The sequence below is a fragment of the Ischnura elegans genome (genome assembly GCF_921293095.1).
Source record: "Ischnura elegans chromosome 13 unlocalized genomic scaffold, ioIscEleg1.1 SUPER_13_unloc_4, whole genome shotgun sequence".
In the NCBI taxonomy this organism is placed as follows: domain Eukaryota; kingdom Metazoa; phylum Arthropoda; class Insecta; order Odonata; family Coenagrionidae; genus Ischnura; species Ischnura elegans.
The window spans coordinates 4,976,176-4,995,826 of record NW_025791660.1 but is presented as its reverse complement, the minus strand read 5'-3'; the positions used below and the strand labels follow the sequence as shown (position 1 = coordinate 4,995,826).

At 39.5% G+C, this 19,651-nt stretch overlaps 3 protein-coding genes across 3 annotated transcripts in view; 2 read left to right on the top strand and 1 right to left on the bottom strand.

The window, feature by feature from the left end:
- The window catches only part of LOC124173296, a 158,312-nt gene that overhangs the window by 121,065 nt on the left and 17,596 nt on the right, over positions 1-19,651 (top strand). The window lies entirely within an intron of this gene.
- Positions 5,101-9,423, bottom strand: LOC124173129. Its single transcript, XM_046552635.1, has 3 exons — positions 9,292-9,423; positions 8,441-8,608; positions 5,101-8,308 (listed from the first exon to the last, which is right to left on the bottom strand). The coding sequence occupies exons 1-3, from the start codon at positions 9,418-9,420 to the stop codon at positions 5,984-5,986; spliced, it is 2,622 nt and encodes an 873-aa protein (XP_046408591.1). The 5' UTR covers positions 9,421-9,423; the 3' UTR covers positions 5,101-5,983.
- LOC124173145 lies at positions 10,710-16,730 on the top strand. Its single transcript, XM_046552659.1, has 8 exons — positions 10,710-10,795; positions 10,920-11,175; positions 11,400-11,488; positions 11,623-11,812; positions 12,372-12,504; positions 12,971-13,057; positions 16,177-16,257; positions 16,634-16,730. Exons 2-8 carry the CDS (start codon positions 10,962-10,964, stop codon positions 16,662-16,664), a joined length of 825 nt encoding a protein of 274 aa, XP_046408615.1. The 5' UTR covers positions 10,710-10,795; positions 10,920-10,961; the 3' UTR covers positions 16,665-16,730.

Here is a 19,651-nt window from a genome sequence, read left to right as displayed (position 1 = left end):
TCTTATTTGAGGTAATGGGAAAAATGAAATTTCCTAATACCATAATAAGCTGGATTAAAACACTATATAATGATTCCATGGTGAGAGTTAAAATTACTCCATTGGTTTATACTAATTGGATACAAGTGAAGAAATCCCTAAGGCAAGGTTGCCTGCCCCCTATCGATGTTATTATTTTGCATTCAATTAAATCCCCTTTTGGATATGTTGCTTCAGAAAGGAATAGGCATAAAAATCGAAGGCACAATCCTCCCAGCTATCGCCTATGCAGACGACGTGACCATTCTGGCTCGTCAAGAACACCATCATAGTACGATAAATGAGGTCCTGGAAGCGTATAGTGCCATTAGTGGTATGAAGGTAAATAAAGAAAAGACCAATTTTTTGAATTTAAAAAGTGAAGGCCCCTTCAGAAAAAAATTATGGTCTGAAAAAGAATCAGTGAAAATTCTGAGGATTCACTGGGAAAAAGATATAGTGAATACGGTAAAAAAATTGGGAAACTCTTAAAAATCAAATGGTGGGAGAATGTATTCGCCTAAACGACAGGAAATTGAATTTACTTCAAAGTGTGGCAATAATGAATATAAATACCTTAAGCAAAATGTGGTTTGTTGGTCACGTAATCCCAGCCCCAAATGACATAGCGGCCAAAGTTGTAAAATATATGAATATTTTCATCTCGAAACAATATATTTTTAAAATCCCAAAAGAAAGAGCAATCCAGAAATGGGGAGAAGGGGGAATAGGTTTGGTAGACTTTCCTAACAAGGCGAAAGCCCTCTTTTATTCCTCCATAATAAAAACATTAGATGGACAAAATGACTGGAAAAAAGAGTAAACTAAGAAATCTATAAACGCAATGGCTACAGCGGAAATCTTTAAAATACATGTCAAAGGTCTAAAAGAGATTATACCGAAAATGGAAAGGGATGACTTGATGCTAACCAAAAAAGTATATAACTTTCTTGTCAGTCACCGGGAACAAAATCAAGGGGAAAGAAAAGACAATAGATTAAAAGAAAACCACAACAAGAAAACATGGAAATACTTGAAAAATGTAAATATACCTTTAGATTATAAAGTAGCAATTTTCGATGTGGTAAATAACCTAGTTAAAACCAAGGAAAAATTATTCAAAATAGGGTTGGATTTAACAGGGATATGCCATCAATGTAACGTGCTTGAAGATTTAAGGCACAAATTTATAAAATGCCAAAAGATAAAAAACGAATGGTTAAAAATAAAAAGAGTTTACAAGAATATCAATTTATTTGGAGATGGGGATATTGATAATTTAAAACTTTTGATGTTAAATTTTAGCGTGTTTCCTTCCTACAAAAATGAAATGATGGTATTCGTCATAGGAAAACATTTACGATATACTTAATGGGAGTGGAGATTTAAACAAAAATATTAAAGAAAAGGATATAAAATTTTTAAATAGAGATGCCAGGAATCTTTTAATACAGTTACACTCAAGTAAAGAAGAAATGTTTTTGTAGTAAAATTAGAAAAGAATAAAAAAATTAAATATTGGTCAATTCATTTTGTAATAAAACATTCCTTATGTGTTTTTGCATAACAAGTGTCATGTACTCTAGCATTATTGCAGGGATAAATTTTTTTGTATTTTTGTACTTCTGTATTCATTGTGATTATATTTGACGAGAAAAAAAGTTTAAATTCTACTGTAAACTTGTATAAATGTATATTTGTGTCAACCTTTTCATTTTATTGACCATAGAGGACGTAAAGAAAAGCTCCTAGTGTATATTTTTGTGAGAAAGTGCATCAAGTGACGGTGGCCTGGTGGATCGACGTCTGGCCAGTGAGTGGATGAGTGAAGTATTGTGGCCGGGCGTTCGAGTCCCCAGGCCTCTAATCTTCAAGGTTAAAGAAGAAAGTGAAAGAGCGAAATTGGTCAAGATACAATTGTAATATATTTTCTCAATTCTAAATATTTTGTTATGCCAGTGAAATTGACCTGATATTGTATTACTATGTTATTTCTGGCAATAAATTTTATAAAAAATACCACGTTGAATACTCGACCGGAGCGGACGTGTGTGAGCGGAGCTCCCGAGCGATTCGACCTTCAACTGTTTTTGAGTTGACGAGTGGACTTTCTTTCTCCCCGACGATCTTGACTTGGATCGTTTCGGGGGGGCTTTTGTGGGCAAGCCGGGCACGCGTGCGTGTGTATGCACGGCACGACGTGCTCGAACTTTGAACTTGAGTGAAAATTTACTACTTTTTCGTAGTTTTTTTACAGCTCCCGGGATGTCGGTTGAGCGTAAGAACACGATAAGGATCACCTTTTACGGGTTGACATCACCGCCGACGCCAGTGGAGCTCCATCAATTCATCGATGTAGAGCTGAAGCTGGCCACAGAAGACGTAGAAGGCCTGCAGTTCGGAAAATTCCGGAAGGAGGTCTTCCTGAAAACCACGACGGAAGACATCATGTAGAAAATTCTGTCGGACCACCGGGGAGAATTGGCCTTCCCGTCGAGGACCAACAGAAGAGGACGTGCCATCATGGAGAACGCGACGAAAAAAACGCACATAATCAAGGTATGTCTCCTACCTTTTGATATCTCACAGGAAGATTTGGTGCGTGAACTCTCCAAATATGGACAAGTACTGGCGTACAGTGAATCAAAGTGGGGTGGGGACTTAAAATATAAAGTAAAAAATGGGACAAGGGCAATTAAAATGACTCTTGACAAAGACATCCCCAACCAGATAGTAATCAAGGAACACCATGCGGTCATGCATTACGACGGACAGAAAATCCTATGCTCAAAGTGTGGTAGCCCTGACCACCTTAGGGTACAGTGTCCGAATTTAACAAGGAAAACGGGGTACTCGGACGCAGTACGTCGAGAGGGGTCAGAGGGGGGCACCCTAGATGATATCGTAGACCTCATCCGTCTTGAGGAACCCTGATAAAAATAAACTCCACCATGGTGGGTACAGGAAGGTTACAGGAAGGGTAGCATCCTTCATGGTGGGTAGTTACCCTTGCACAACCCACGCCCTACCCACCATTAAGGGTAAGGGAAGGAGAGAAAAATCCTTCGTGTACTCTTCCTTGGAACTCCTTCCCTTACCATCCGTCAACCCTTCCTCTACCCACTATTAAGGGTAAGGGAAGGAGAGAAAAATCCTTCGTGTACCCTTCCTTGGAACTCCTTCCCTTACCATCCGTCAACCCTTCCTCTACCCACCATTAAGGGTAAGGGAAGGAGAGAAAAATCCTTCGTGTACTCTTCCTTGGAACTCCTTCCCTTACCATCCGTCAACCGTTCCTCTACCCACCATTAAGGGTAAGGGAAGGAGAGAAAAATCCTTCGTGTACCCTTCCTTGGAACTCCTTCCCTTACCATCCGTGTACCCTTCCTCTACCCACCATTAAGGGTAAGGGAAGGAGAGAAAAATCCTTCGTGTATCCTTCCTTGGAACTCCTTCCCTTACCATCCGTGTACCCTTCCTCTACCCACCATTAAGGGTAAGGGAAGGAGAGAAAAATCCTTCGTGTACCCTTCCTTGGAACTCCTTCCCTTACCATCCGTGTACCCTTCCTCTACCCACCATTAAGGGTAAGGGAAGGAGAGAAAAATCCTTCGTGTACCCTTCCTTGGAGCTCCTTCCCTTACCATCTGTTTGCTATTTTTTTATTAAAAGCATTCATGTTCAACTTTGTCAAAGGCTTTTGACAGTTCAACAATTATTGCATCCAATTCTAACCTTTCATCTATATGAAGTCCACCATGTCTTGGCAAAACGCAATACAGTTGTGTGTCACATGTGTGCTATTTTCTATACCCATGTTGAGAATTGAACAACCAGTCGGTGCTGTTCCATAGTCCTCGCAGATAATCAGCAGTTATATTTTCTACCATAACTTGCACACTGTTGACGTCAAAGTGATTGGTCTATAATTTTCTGCCAATCCCTTAACATCTCCTTTAAAGTTGGGTGTTACAACTCCTTTTTTTCAATTATTCATGGGTAGGACTTTGTTCTTTATAGTAGCATTGAATATATTTTTCACATACTTTGAAATTTCACTTCCTCCCATTTTGAGTAAATCATTGATATGTCATCTGGTGAAACTGATTTATTCTTCCTTATTTTACTAATATGTTTATAGATCTCAGAATTAGATTTTTTAATATATTTCACATTCAAAGCGTTTGTTTCCTTCTGAAAGTGTGGGACTGCTGGGTTCCATGCCCATTTTGTCTACTTTATTTGCAGCATCTGTGAACACACTTGAATACCATTTACTCACAGCATTTGCCTTCTCCCTGTCGATTACATTTCTGTCCCCCTTTTTCAAAATGTTATACTTTCCCTACTGTCCTTCCTCCTCCTAAGGTACCTATGAAACTTATTTCAATAATCTCCTCCTCCCACCCTCAATTAACCTGACGAAGGATCACGACTCAGTTTTGACAAGCAGCAATTATTTTTATCAGGAATGAACTGAAGTGCTTTCCAGAATATATATAATGTTACAGTTACAAATGAAATGGGAACGCTTAACTTGTCATTTTGATGTGTACTGGTTTCTTGAGATTGATTACAAAACTACATTTCTATATGAAAAAAAATAAATATTTGATGAATGCTTACAATGAGACTCGAAGTCAGAAAAATGAAGAAAACACAAAAAATTCTACACAGATATAAGTTGAGGTTGTCTGTTAAAAGTAATGAGTGCAGTCTTCTAGTGTTAAGGGAAAGATTACTTCGTCTACCCCTCCAGGGAACTCCCTTGCTTACCAATCATTAGTCTCCATCATAGGTAAGGGAAGGGTAGCACAACTATTCTTCACCCTTGCTGGAAACTCCTTAACACATTACCTATCTTTGCTCACTGGGGTGTAAGGGAATATGCATGGGTAAGCAGGTAGGGTCAAGGGTCAATAATAATTGGTCTTGGTCCCATTACAACCAGTAATAGATACACAGAAAACTCTAGGGGAGGGGGGCTGTTTAATATATATTGAGCGATACCTAACTTTTATCGCAATGAAAAGTAATCAAGATGCATATAAAGTTTAAAAAAGTTTTATTTAAAATGATTATACACATAGATGTGACAATGCCATCTTATTATATAAAAAAGTTACTTCGTGGTTCTGCAGTGGTCAGCAATTCGGGTAGCCCCGCAATGGGGTGGGCACACGCCTCCCACATGTACCTGCCTCTGATTACAACCGTAGTAAGGGTCAACATTCTTATTGTAAAATGAAGTGATGCATCACAAGTAACACAACCACAGAATATGACAATAATTATACAATGTAAATTTGAACATTGATTAGCATTATGGAGTTAAGGCCATCTAAGAGTTAAATGCAAAATTGTTGCACACATTCAACATTAAAGTAATAAAAGTTTATAGCTACATATTTTGCATTCAAAATATTCACAGCTGCTTCAGTCGTAATGACTAAAGACATTCTACTACCCCATGCCCATTTGGATGTAATCACCAAAGAATATCCATATTCAAACATACGTTCACCAAAATCTTGCATTTACCATGTTCACAGCTCCTGCGGTCGTAATGACCGATACGCATTGCACTACCTCATGCCCGTTTGGACATAATGGCTGAAGAATGAGTTTACAGCCCCTCTTAGCAGGCCTTTGCCCACTGCTACTTTGGTGCCATGTTTACAACATTAGCAATATGGCAAACATAGCTGAATGCACAAAATAACTCCAACTCCTAAACAACGGTGGCAAGAATGCATAAATTCTTAAAAGACCTTCACTCCAATAAGCTAATCAACGTTAAAAATTTAAGTCTAGATAAAGTAAAATAACCTCAATATACATTACTACATATATGAAAAAGTTACATAACATATTTTTGTTGAACCATAAATTCTTTGCAAAGTAGTGTCCTCGAACATTTTGCAAATATAATAGATTACAAACACAGTGGTAGTTTTTTAATGTCTCAATCACCTAGGCAGCCATATGGAATTGCAGAAACATAATCGACATCTCCAATATTAAAAAACAAACACTGACATAAAATATCCCTTGGAGAAATACAAAATAAGTCACCATAAGATTTAACATTAGCTACATGATTAAAAGTCAGATGTTTTTCACAGCTTATACCCAATACAGCAGTATTTACCCTTTTCACAATTAACCATGCATCATTATTTGGAGCAGCTACTATTTTCTGTATGATTACTATTACATTTCCCTTAATCATTATGCAAGAGTCATTGTTTCGTCTCTTCTCTGATACATAATAAGCACAGAAGTAGCGAATACCATTATGCAACATTCTCCCATATACCTCACACTTTTCCACTTCTACACCCTTGTTTCTTAAGCATATCTCCTCCTCATGAGATAAAGAGGAGTGAAGATATTTCTTACCCAGCAATATTACTTTGTCACAACGAGCGAAGTACTGAAGTTTCCTCTCTAACATATTCTCACAAAACTGTATTGCATTTCGACAAGAGTGGGATGCAGTTAAAGATGTGACAGTCTGCATAATTAAATATCTTCTAGCAAATTGCTTACACACTTTATTAGGACTGTGGAAGCACAGCAATAGGTTTCTGTTGGCCCCCTCGAATGCAAAAGTATTGTGTGTCCAAATAGGACCCCAATTGAGAACACTTTGTGTAATATGGGTAATCAGGTGAATATCAAGCTTCATTTCATTAACTCCAAAGTACTTATTGAAGAGGAAAACATACCTCAATAGTGCCTCCTCAGCTACCTTCACCTGTTCAAAAGTAATTGAGTTCTGTAACAGAATGTAAACAGCCTTCGACAGCAAAGACAAGTGTAGCAAATACTTATTCTTTAAAAGTCCCTGGAGGCAGGGAATACAATAAAATAGAAGCCATGAACGCCATTCAGACGCTTTCCATAGCTTCCGCTGTGTCAATTTACGTGCTGATCTTGTTATTGAGAAGACACTACATATCTTCAACAGCCGTTCATCAACAGAGGATATCATGTAATCCATACTATCCTCAGGTTGCATGTCTATCCAAAATCTCTTCCTAACACATTCAAGCAACAAGTTAGTATGAAGCCGTGCCACTCCAAGTAAAATGCAGTGCATGTAGTCTGGGACAAATCCTGCTATCAAATTGAAATAAAACAAATTGGCCAAAGGTGATGGTCCTTTGACTCCTTTGACTACTCGATCTCTCTTGTCAGTGTGATTCCTTCTCTCAAATGCACGTTTTACATCAATTAAAGTGGATTCAGCTGTCCTAAGGGGAATTTTTTCAATTTCCGGGGGAAATCTCTGTCCTTTCTGTGTATGCACTGCTTTTTGGTAGCAGAAAGTACAGGCATAGTAACTATTAACTCCGGACATGTTCAGCATTTTCCACCGTGCTTGGCTGTCCACCACTGAACACAAAGGTATAACCTTGCTCACGACTTGAACGCCTTTGTGCATCCAAGTAAACCCTGTGGTGGACAGATCATTGCATTGCTGCACAAATGGTTCCAAGAACAGATTATGGTTTGGATCTGTAGGTCCAACATACAATCCTGACAGTAAAATATTTTTTGACTTATACCTGACATTTGGAGGTAGCTCATTTATGTTAACATAAATTGGCCAAATCGATTTGCCACATGAATTTCCCATCTGAGCACCATCGGTGTTAAAAGAGAATGAGAAATTGTATGGGCTTAACAATATCCCATCTCTTTCCATGTGTTTTCTATATTGGGCACCATCAAATATGTCCTCCAAAGCTGCTTTATTCACCTTTTTACGTGTAAACCTATACTTCATGATTGAATCTGCAGTATTTTCATCAGATAATATCTCTCGCATCTGAGGTATGAGGTTTATGGACAAAAAATAGGGACTTTTCGAAATATCCACATCACTTCCACAGTCACAGATAATATGCTCCGGAAGATCATCCTTATTTCCCAAATGCCTTTCGCATTCTTTACAGTATATATGGTACTTCATTTGCTTACCAGACCTATCCACCAATGAAAAGTAATGGTAAAGAGACTGCGGCACCTTCTCCTGACCATAAATGGTGTTCACCATTTTCAAGATGTCCTCCTGTGCCCGCCAAGAGAGGTTGTGCCTCAGTCCTAAAGTCAAACACATTATAAGGACATCTTCAGGACAACATTGAGCACATGGGCACACTGGGCAAATTGACCTCTGCCTTTTGTTCCACACTACATCTTCATCAATGCCATCGTCATCGCTATTCACTTCACCATTTGCAGGTTGCTCATTTTCATTATGTTCATCTCCTAATGCAACCTGAAAACAGGAAAAAAAAACAGTTATAACACATCTATCACAGCCAATAAAGCACAGGGTTTGAATATTCAGATAACCGTCATATGCAAGGATAAGGATAACAGAAGGATGTAAGGACGTAAGTTTGCATACCATCCCACTGCATTCTGAAAATTCTTGCCGATCAGAGTCACCATTTTCTTCAGCGGAGCTGTCCTCCACTTCATCTGCTACTGTTACCACCTCCAAACTCTCAACGCTCCCGATAGCATTCCCTTCTGTAGCAATTAAATGAGGCTCGTCCAGCTCATCTTCAGCTTCCTAAAATTATAAAGGAAATATCGTGTATAATAATTGGAGTCCATGGCATTCACACAGAAATTATTTATTCATTCCATGCTAAGAAAAGAAGAAAAAGTGTAGTAATATAAAAAATACATATCTCATGAGCATATATCCAAGTAAATTATGAATATCTGGGGATCACAATCATGCGCATAACATATACCTGAATACACCCCTTGAGTTTAGGTGAAATAATTTAAATGAGAACACCTTAGACGTGGGTGATCAACAACCAGTTGCAGCATGTAATAGGAATCCCTCATGCACACGTCCAAAAAACGTTACACATGCTAACAAGTTATACTATCACATGTTGTTGGAAATAATCAATTCAGAAGCATGCATTAAGTTACGCATGAGTTATTGGGCTACACTACACGTAATATACTGCATTTGTGAGTTCTAACGCTGCCGTTACATTATCTCTTATCTCTATTTTATTACATTATCTCTCTACGTGGAAAAACGGCACCCTGAATCTGTCTGCTCTACAGTCAGTCTCTCTTATTTTATTTATATGATCTGATCTACCGTATGAAAATTTTTCAATTTACGTCTATATAATACCCTGCGACCCACCTCTAGGGTGGTTCGCGAGGGGTAAAAGTAATCAGCAGTGAGTACATATTTCTATTTATAGAAAGATGCAAATAACTTACCTCATTCCGGACAGTGACTTGGCTGTAATTCTCCGGCATCACATTTCTTCGGCGATACCACAGTGTGTTACGGGGCACATCACCACCATCAAAAATATATCGCTTGTACTTAATCCTGGGCTTCAGCATTTCTGCAGATCAGGAAATCTAATGTTATTATTTCCACAATTGCAACCTCGTTCAGTCCGCCTGAGAACCGTATAATTTCGGTTCATAACCCCACCCTTTAGCGCAGAAGGAAAAAGTAGATGCAAATTTCTCCGGCAACTTGAGCGCATCCGCGGATGCGTGGGTGAAACCAGGCAATTCGCGCGCGCTGTCACTCGTGTAAGTGTTGCCAAACGTAAGATTTGAAGTCACACGCTCAATGCTTACAGATACTTCTTAAACTCTTGCATATACAACCTTTTCCTTTTTATTCATAAAATTCATGACAAATGACCCGAAATCAGAGTATTTACTACATTACTTGGCGCGTATATAATAACGGTATAAATCGTTTGGTTGGTGACAATGGCTGAAATAAAGGGAGGGGGAGGGATCCGTGGGTCCTCGCCGTGTGAACCCCGTAGTCTCGCTTGCAAGGCGTCACAAGGCGCCTCATTGCATCAAATTAACACGTGCTTCCGTCAGCGTCGGTTACACTGCAGCAAGTTCATACTATTTCTTCGCTTCAAGTCGACAAGAGGCACATTATGGAAGACAGCATGGTGTACAAGGCATGGTTTGCCAAGGTTCGATTCTATCGAGATCACATTGTCCGTGATATTTCCATGAAGAAAATAAAAAGTGACGGCAGACACATTAGGCCGGCGGGACTCGAAGACTTCGATGTGAATAACCTTTACGCGGTTAAAACGGCGGAGTTCGACCCGGAGGGCAGGGAGCGGTGGTATTACGCTCATGTCGGTCGTCTAGCAGGTAAGAATTATTCATTATTTTACGATTTTCTGCGTTTGCTGTGCCATGTTCACCACTCTCCCCCAAATGTCGGAATGGCCCTGTTGTTTTCCCGTTTGAATTTCTACTTTTTAGGTTGGGGACAAGGGTTAAACTTATTTTACATTTTACGATGGAAATCGAAGAATAATTTTTCCTGTGTGGCATTTTATGATTTATCCTTCGTCACCAAAGGTTCTTCAACTTAGTTGAAGAACTAAAATGGGATACATTGTGAGATCGCTCGCAGAAATTTAGGCTGCATATCCTAAACAAAGTCCTAGATAATATTTTCAGTTATTACGTTACATATATATTTCGAATCGCGGGGTGCGGGATATGGATAGTGGTGAATATATTCAATCCTTGTGAATCTATATCAATTTTCCATTTTTTTTCAGAGAACAAGGAAGCTCTTTGTAGCACAAAGAGAATAAGTTGGCCGGCAACATACCCCAGGCATTGACCTAGGGATGAAGACCCTCCGAGCACCTCTTCTGAGGAAACAGGTGCATATAATTGCACAGGTGCACTTGAGGCGTTAGCGAAGCAGCGAGCCAAGAAGGTAAGCATTCGAAATTCTTTGTGTGGTCTTTCGTGCTATGTCACTCTTTCTCGCTGGCGGAGTAAGTTAATGTACTTCCTAATGTCCGCACAGCATTGGTCGATCTGTTAATCTGCCTTTTCAGGTGGAGAAGGCCAGTAGGAAAAGAGTAGCTGAGGACGAGGCTATGCACCTATTTGTTAATAACACCGCTGTAGCCTCTCCGCCTCTCCCTCGCCTCTCCACCTCTCTGTCGGAGGAACAATTTCTGCCAGAGGAGATTGTAAAGAGAATGCTCGATGAAAGGGAGTATCAGTTGGAAAGGAGGATGAAGGCAGTCGTCGAGGAGTGCGTCTCCTCCCTTCTAGAGAAGCATTTCTCGAAGCTGGAGGATATGATTTGTAAGTCCAGCAGGAATTTTAAAGTAAAATTTGTACCTTCCCTAGCAATTTGTTTATGTTGAGACAACTGTTACATTATTGCTGAGAATGTGGTGAACTGGTATTGTATGCATGACTGATCAATTAAGAACGCTTCTTTTTTTCTATTTAAGATGCCAAAACTTCTTTACGTTACTTGCATTTTATATTCTTTGGTACCCGACTAATTGCCTTTATGTCCTTAGCCTCTCTCATCCAGTCACGTGGCAGTGAGGCTGGAGGTGAACTTTGCAGCAGTGGGGTGCTCACTGCCCAGAACTCCATTCCCCACAAGGTAAGGCCATGCAGTTGGTGTTTGTATTATGATTACGTAATTGAGTAATATCCTCATTAATATGGAGGGTATTTTGTGCATAAGGGTCGTGAATACTCCCTGATAACCTTTAGGGAAATGCTCATCACTTTCAGATCCATATTGGTTATGGAGTCCAGATGGACCAAAAACATTATGAATCGATGATGGGAGCAAAGCAGAAGTCAGATTGGGCAACTTGCCTAATTCAAGGTGTTTTTGGGCCGGAAGGAAAGAAGATGCGGCAGTACCCGCGGACGGAGAGTCTGAAGGCAGTTCCCCGGGCCTTCATATCTGCGGCTAAAGGTACTTATGATACTTGTTACAATAACAATGTTTATTTTATGGGATTAAACCTAGTTTACAAAAAGTAATTGTAAATAAAAACAGTATTGTTTTTACAAAAGTAAACAAAGAAAGTGTTGCAATTTCTTGATGAGGTAACAAAGCAATTACAACTAATATCATTTAGACTAGTGCAACATACCAAATTATGACATAGTTTAAATGGAAACATACACAATCTTACATGGAAAATTTTAAGCCAATGTTCGGTATGATGAGGGAATATTTGATTTCTGTAGTGGTAAGCCATTTTATTATGCATTCTTGTCAGTATGTTGCTAATTGATTCCTGGCGTGGAAAAGTTATTCATGTCATTGGTCTGCCTAAGTGGGCTACAGTCTATTTTGTTTTCTATTGTAGCAGTGACTCTTGCCCTAAATGTTCAATTGTAACTTTGTTGATGTTTATGCAAGAGTTGACCATTTAATTTCTCTGATACTCTTTGCTCAATGGTTTTTATGTGGAATTTAAATGAATGGTGCTGATTTTCTGTCGTTAAACACTGTCATTGGATTCCAGATCTTGCCAGGAAGTGGTTGGAAGCCGACAGCTTCTCCGGGGATGTGGAGAGAGAACTGGAGAAACTGCCGGCATATTTGTCGAGGAGGGCCAGGGACCTCAATGGCCGAAGGAGGTCAGATGCTGCATATAGGTAAATAAATAAAGCTATTGATGGCAAATTTGGTATTGGAAAAATTCTATCGATCAATTGAAAATTTCAGCCACAACGTCTTCGTTAGTATTCATAATCACGATTATCACAAACCAATGATGACGGCTAATGAAACTTGATCACATAAAATGAAATTGCTATCGTGCTGTCTCTTAAATTTTTTCTTAGCTATACACACCCTATTCATTTTATGGGTATCAAATATCCAATTCTTACACTAATTTATTGCAAAATAAACTAAGCATGAATGTCTGATTAACCCCTGTATGTTGTTCATGATATGCTTTAGTTTTTTCTGTATTTTGCTTCATGGTAATTATCGTTACATGCATTTCTTTGGTAACACCCAAATTCATCAGGGGTGGAACACGGGGCCACTAGTTGATTGACAATTTTTCAATGTCGTCAGGGGTAGAATTTTAATGGGTTCTGCTTCTTTTGACAGGCAAACGATGCCAGGATGGAGGAGTAGTTTAGATGAGATGCAGATAACGGAGGGGCCTACCACTGTAAATGTGGGAATGCAAGAAAGGTGAGACACCATGGTATGGTAACAACTTCAACACAAAAAGTGCAGCTAGCGATTTACTGTGAAAATTTGCCAAGTATCCATAGTAATGAAAGGGCATAACACATGTTCTAAGTCTATTTTAGCCACAGTTTGAAGTCATAAAAAGAAATTTAAATACTGAAACTCATAAATGTGAGTTTTTAAATAGTGTGGATCATTTACTGTGCCATGTCTCACAGAAATGCAAATTAATTCTCAATAGGAAGGATGTAAGTAATTATTGGTGTGGGCATTTCGCTCCCATAGGAAAGGAAATGGAATCTCACTTTTTATCATAGTTTCCCTTTACTAGATGTTGTTCATGGTGTCATGAAATTGAAACATAGTAGACAAATTAACCAATTGGTTTTATTGTACATGTACAGATGTACCTCATACATTTGAAAGTAATGTTTAGGCATAATTGAAGGGATTCATTAGCTTCAAAGTACGCTTTCATTAATTGTTTTCTTTTCTGGGTAAACTGAAAGCTGTCGAAATGAACTTTAACAGAGCTTTTGTAATGTATTGTAATTTTATCTTGTATGATGTTAGGCACGATGTGGTGGAAGTTCGTAATATTGTTGAAATGACACATTGCAATATTTCCACTTATAGATTTATTTTACACTACGCGTTTCGTCGTTACAGCGACATTTTCAAGTGTGAAAAAAGTCTTAAAGATTTTCCTTATATATCATGGTGCTTGAAGGGAGGGGGGGAGTAAGATGGAGAATGGGGTTTGGGTGACGAGATGTGAGCATATTGAAGGCTGTGGGGAGGGTTGAAGGGTTGTTTTTAGGGTCTCGAACTGAAGCAGGGTGAGGGGGAAGGAAAGAAGGGTTCTAGGATGGGTGAGGGTACCCCGCACTCATTCACTGTCTTCTTTCGGGTTGTGGTTGTCCGGATAGCGTCCTCGCCCAGATGATCTTCTCCTCCTGGGTAGTTGACCTCTTGTCCTTCTACTGTTCTTCTGCGGTGTGAAAGTGGGGGTGTAGTGTGGAAAGAGTTTGTACAAATTTTTTTTAAAAAAACCTTTGGATATAGTAACGTATTTTTTCGGGGTCAACTGTGATGGTTGGGAATCTAGGGTCCAAACATTTTTCAAGAAAAAAGGGGGGGCGGCTGGGAATGACTTTGGCATTTCATGGGAGATCTGTATTTTGTATGTGTCTGTGTTTTTTATATTGTAATGCCAGTAACGGCGAGGGGTTATGAAAAAGATTTTCGTTCATCAATGGAATGTTCCTCTGTTTTAACTTTTGGATTTCTAAGATTTCCAGGGAGTCTAATTTTTTCCCTTTTATTTCCGTGTGGAGTATTTCTAAGTCAAAGTTGCAATAATGATCTGTTTCCAAGAGATGTTTTGCCACCATCGATCGGTCGTCTCCTTTTCTAAAAGCTCGCTCGTGTCTTTACCCCTGGTTATGAAACTACGGCCAGTTTGTCCCACATACGCCAGTTTGTTGCATGAACCACATGAAACTTTGTACACCCCACTTCTTTTCATTATTTCGGTTTTCTCTTTTGTATTTGATAGGATTTTACCTATGTTGATCGGTGTATAGAACAAAACTGTATTTTTCCTTCGGAATTATTTTTGCTATGCGGTATGATAGGGGGCCGAGAAACGGTATTTTACACCACCTGTGTGTATTTTCCTCGTTGGGTGATGCATCAGCAACTGTTGTCACTAGTTCTATTGCTTTTTGTTTTTTGTTCAGGAGGCTGTCAATTAGTGTTGTATGGTATCCATTGTGAGTCGCTATTGTTTTGATGGTGTTAAGTTCTCTGAGGAAATTTTCTTCTGTGAGAGGAATATTCACTAGTCTGTGTACCATGGATCTGAAGCTGGAGAGTTTGTGTGTTGTGGGATGTTGAGAGTCTGCTGGAATCACTATGTCGGTACATGTGGGCTTTCTGTATATAGAAAAACAATGTTTCTTCTCCTCCCTTTTGATAGTTAAAGCTAGAAAATTGATGCTGTTGTCCACCTCCACTTCAATGGTGAAGTTGATATTACTGTGTAAATAGTTCAGGAAGTTAGAGAAGGTGTTAAGTTGTCTTTCAGTTCCTCCCCAGCAGCATAAGATGTCGTCTACATATCTATACCAGTATATTATGCTATTTTTAATAAGTTTAATCTTTTCACTTCCATCTCCGCACTGGAAGCAACGCACTTAGCGAAAGAAATTCTACTCGACACTCCTACACCAAATGAGCTAATTCAACAAATCTATGCGCTCATGAACCTTTGCGTGGAGCAAAATTATTTCAGGTTTAACAATCAAGTTTTTAAACTTCCGGAAGGGCTTGCTATGGGTTCCCCTTTATCTCCCCTCTTAGCAGAGATTTTCATGGATAACTTGGAGAAGAAAATCTTTAGCTCAAACCTAACCATGACAAATAGCATAATATACTGGTATAGATATGTAGACGACACCTTATGCTGCTGGGGAGGAACTGAAAGACAACTTAACACTTCAACCACAACCCGAAAGAAGACAGTGAATGAGTGCGGGGTACCCTCACCCATCCTAGAACCCTTCTTTCCTTCCCCCTCACCCTGCTTCAGTTCGAGACCCTAAAAACGACCCTTCAACCCCCCCCCCACAGCCTTCAATATGCTCACTTCTCGTCACCCAAACCCCATTCTCCATCTTACTCCCCCCCTCCCTTCAAGCACCATGATATATAAGGAATATCTTTAAGACTTTTTTCACACTTGAAAATGTCGCTGTAACGACGAAACGCGTAGTGTAAAATAAATCTATAAGTGGAAATATTACAATGTCATTTCAACAATATTGTAATTTTGTCTGTATAGGGAACACTTGGTTTGCCTGAGGTTGAATGGTAGGTCATCTGCCACATGTGATATGTTGCTTACTATTAATAATTAAGTGGGAGGTGTTTTAATAATCCTGTATAAGGATATGCTGCATATTTTTGTCAGGTCTTCCATGAACATGAGTAATGACTGAAGTAGATATGCAATTTTTAGAGGACTGTAGTGCACAATTTGTTATTTTGAACTTGCTTAGCTTAATAATCACTGTTTCCGCAGATAAACATGTACATTTCTTTTGTATGATTTTCAGGGAGGAGTTGGTGAGGGCGGATAGTGGATCCCTCGGTCATGCCTTGGCTGAGGCTGTAACAGTGGTGATGAATGGGGAATTGTAAGTATAGTTTGGGGGGTTGTTAAGAAAATACAAGATTTTCATTTTTGCCATTGTTTGGGTATTTGGTTTTTTGAACTGGGCCTCATCGAGATGCCTAAGAATAATTATCAAGTACACACTTTTATATATATATATTAAAGTTAGTAAATTGGATGTCCTGCATCATTATAAATGCAAATGGCAAAGTAAATTGTGCTATATAAAAAAATTGCTGCTAAAATGCTCACTGTAATTATTGCTTACGTAATTATATTTATGGGTACATTCCTATCACTTTGCACAGGTTGGCATCCAAATTGTTTCAAAAATAATTATGTTGCTTCTGATACTCATGTTATATGGTGTAGTGAACAATATTTCTCTTCTTTTTCAGGAATGGGAGCGCAGATTTGACAATTTTGTGATATGTGTGGATGTAATTTTTTTGTAATGTAGTTATATGAATAATGAAAATTAAACTGTTAACAAAGGCCTCTTGCATTTAATTTACCTAGACCAATTACTTCTGGTGTGAGAATAAATTATCTACTATGTACTGCTAAGGAAAACACACAGCCAGTTAGCGAAAGTTTTACCCTTGTATTCAACTTTAATCCATAGCTCTGGATGTAATCGAGTGCCATTGCATTAAGAATTGGGATGGATATATTAAATTTGGCCAAACTTTCAAAATGCGTATGATTGGGGAGTGTCCTATGATCGGAGAATTAGGAATTTGTGCATGAATTTTTGCTCCTAACTGTAATTTCCATTTCTTCAAAGTGTATTTACATATATGCTTTACTATTTCTTGATTAATTTTTCTATTAATAATAATTTTATACATAAAAATCATTCAATGCAAACGAAGGTGAAGTAAGACAGTCCTAAATCAAATGCAAAATGTCCGACATGAACTCTTCGGTGTGTAAATTAGGAAATTATAGCAGTACATGAATGAAAAACAATTAGTATGCATTGGATTAATTTAAGGTATTTTGAAATTCTTATGTCTCGGTGCCCTAATAAGATTAACCTGGAATGTGAAATTTAGCTGGAATTATGCATAAATATTTTTGCTTCAATTGAATTTACACTTTAGGTGGTGTAAACAGAATCGAAGGATAGCATTAGTAAGAAACTAATAGTACACAGCACTACCCACCAGGAAGGGTAGAGCCTGCCCGCCACTGTTATAAAATACACTTCGTCTACCCTTCGGAAAGGGTAGACCGATGCTTCCTGTACCCTTCATTGAGGCTGGCCAAACCCTTCCCGTACACTCCAGGAAGGAGAGGACGCACCCACCGATGTTCTAAAATACCCTTCGTGTACCCTTGCTGAAGGGTACACGTATCCTTCCTGTACCCTTCATTGAGGCTGGCCAAACCCTTCCTGTACACTCCAGGAAGGAGAGGGCGTACCCACCAATGTTCTAAAATACCCTTCGTGTAGCCTTGCTGAAGGGTACAGAAAGGGTACACGTATCCTTCCTGTACCCTTCATTGAGGCTGGCCAAACCCTTCCCGTACACTCCAGGAAGGAGAGGGCGTACCCACCGATGTTCTAAAATACCCTTCGTGTAGCCTTGCTGAAGGGTACAGGAAGGGTACACGTATCCTTCCTGTACCCTTCATTGAGGCTGGCCAAACCCTTCCTGTACACTCCAGGAAGGAGAGGGCGTACCCACCAATGTTCTAAAATACCCTTCGTGTAGCCTTGCTGAAGGGTACAGGAAGGGTACACGTATCCTTCCTGTACCCTTCATTGAGGCTGGCCAAACCCTTCCTGTACACTCCAGGAAGGAGAGGGCGTACCCACCGATGTTCTAAAATACCCTTCGTGTAGCCTTGCTGAAGGGTACAGGAAGGGTACACGTATCCTTCCTGTACCCTTCATTGAGGCTGGCCAAACCCTTCCTGTACACTCCAGGAAGGAGAGGGCGTACCCACCAATGTTCTAAAATACCCTTCGTGTAGCCTTGCTGAAGGGTACAGGAAGGGTACACGTATCCTTCCTGTACCCTTCATTGAGGCTGGCCAAACCCTTCCCGTACCCTCCAGGAAGGAGAGGGCGTACCCACCAATGTTCTAAAATACCCTTCGTGTAGCCTTGCTGAAGGGTACAGGAAGGGTACACCGATCCTTCCTGTACCCTTCATTGAGGCTGGCCAAACCCTTCCCGTACCCTCCAGGAAGGAGAGGGCGTACCCACCAATGTTCTAAAATACCCTTCGTGTACCCTTGCTGAAGGGTACAGGAAGGGTACACGTATCCTTCCTGTACCCTTCATTGAGGCTGGCCAAACCCTTCCTGTACACTCCAGGAAGGAGAGGGCGTACCCACCAATGTTCTAAAATACCCTTCGTGTAGCCTTGCTGAAGGGTACAGGAAGGGTACACGTATCCTTCCTGTACCCTTCATTGAGGCTGGCCAAACCCTTCCTGTACACTCCAGGAAGGAGAGGGCGTACCCACCAATGTTCTAAAATACCCTTCGTGTAGCCTTGCTGAAGGGTACAGGAAGGGTACACGTATCCTTCCTGTACCCTTCATTGAGGCTGGCCAAACCCTTCCTGTACACTCCAGGAAGGAGAGGGCGTACCCACCAATGTTCTAAAATACCCTTCGTGTACCCTTGCTGAAGGGTACAGGAAGGGTACACCTATCCTTCCTGCACCCTCAATGGAGGGTAAACCTCTCCTTAATGGATGAGTTTATTTTTATCAGGGAACAGGCAACTATATTTCATTTCATCGTCAGCCATTGATTCCCTTGACGATAAAAGAAGATATTTGTTAATAAGTATGAGGTTTGCCGCAATATTATCATTTTCTCTCACTTGGTATGCGCAACTTATACATATGTATTTCACCCAATCACAATTTATTTACTTCCTCGTCATTACACTTCTTTTAATTACACCCAGCTCCATACTTTTCTTACAATTTCCCAACTTGTTCCTCTAATATGACATTTACATTTGCATTTGAACCCTACGTTCATGTTCCATGGTATGATATTTTCGTCTGCTACGGTGCCAATGGCATAACCTTCCGTTGATAACATTTAGACAACTTACTTAATGACAACTATATTACAAATCATGAATAAATAGCATTATATGGAACCAATATTTAAAAAAAGAAACTACATTCTAAAGGATAGTTTCAATAATTCATACTTTTAGAAAGATTAAGTATAATGCAAGGGAAACTGCACAATTTTAAGAGCTATTTATTCTCAAGATTTTCCCAATAAATAGGTTTCTTCTTCTTACCAAGAATTTCGTTAGATTATATTGAAACAATAAGAACTTAATTGGCCAAATGTTGTTGGTTGATTAAGTAAATCTATTTCTACTTAGAGGCAGGAATCGTTCATTGGTAATAATTTTTTTTCGACTGACATCCT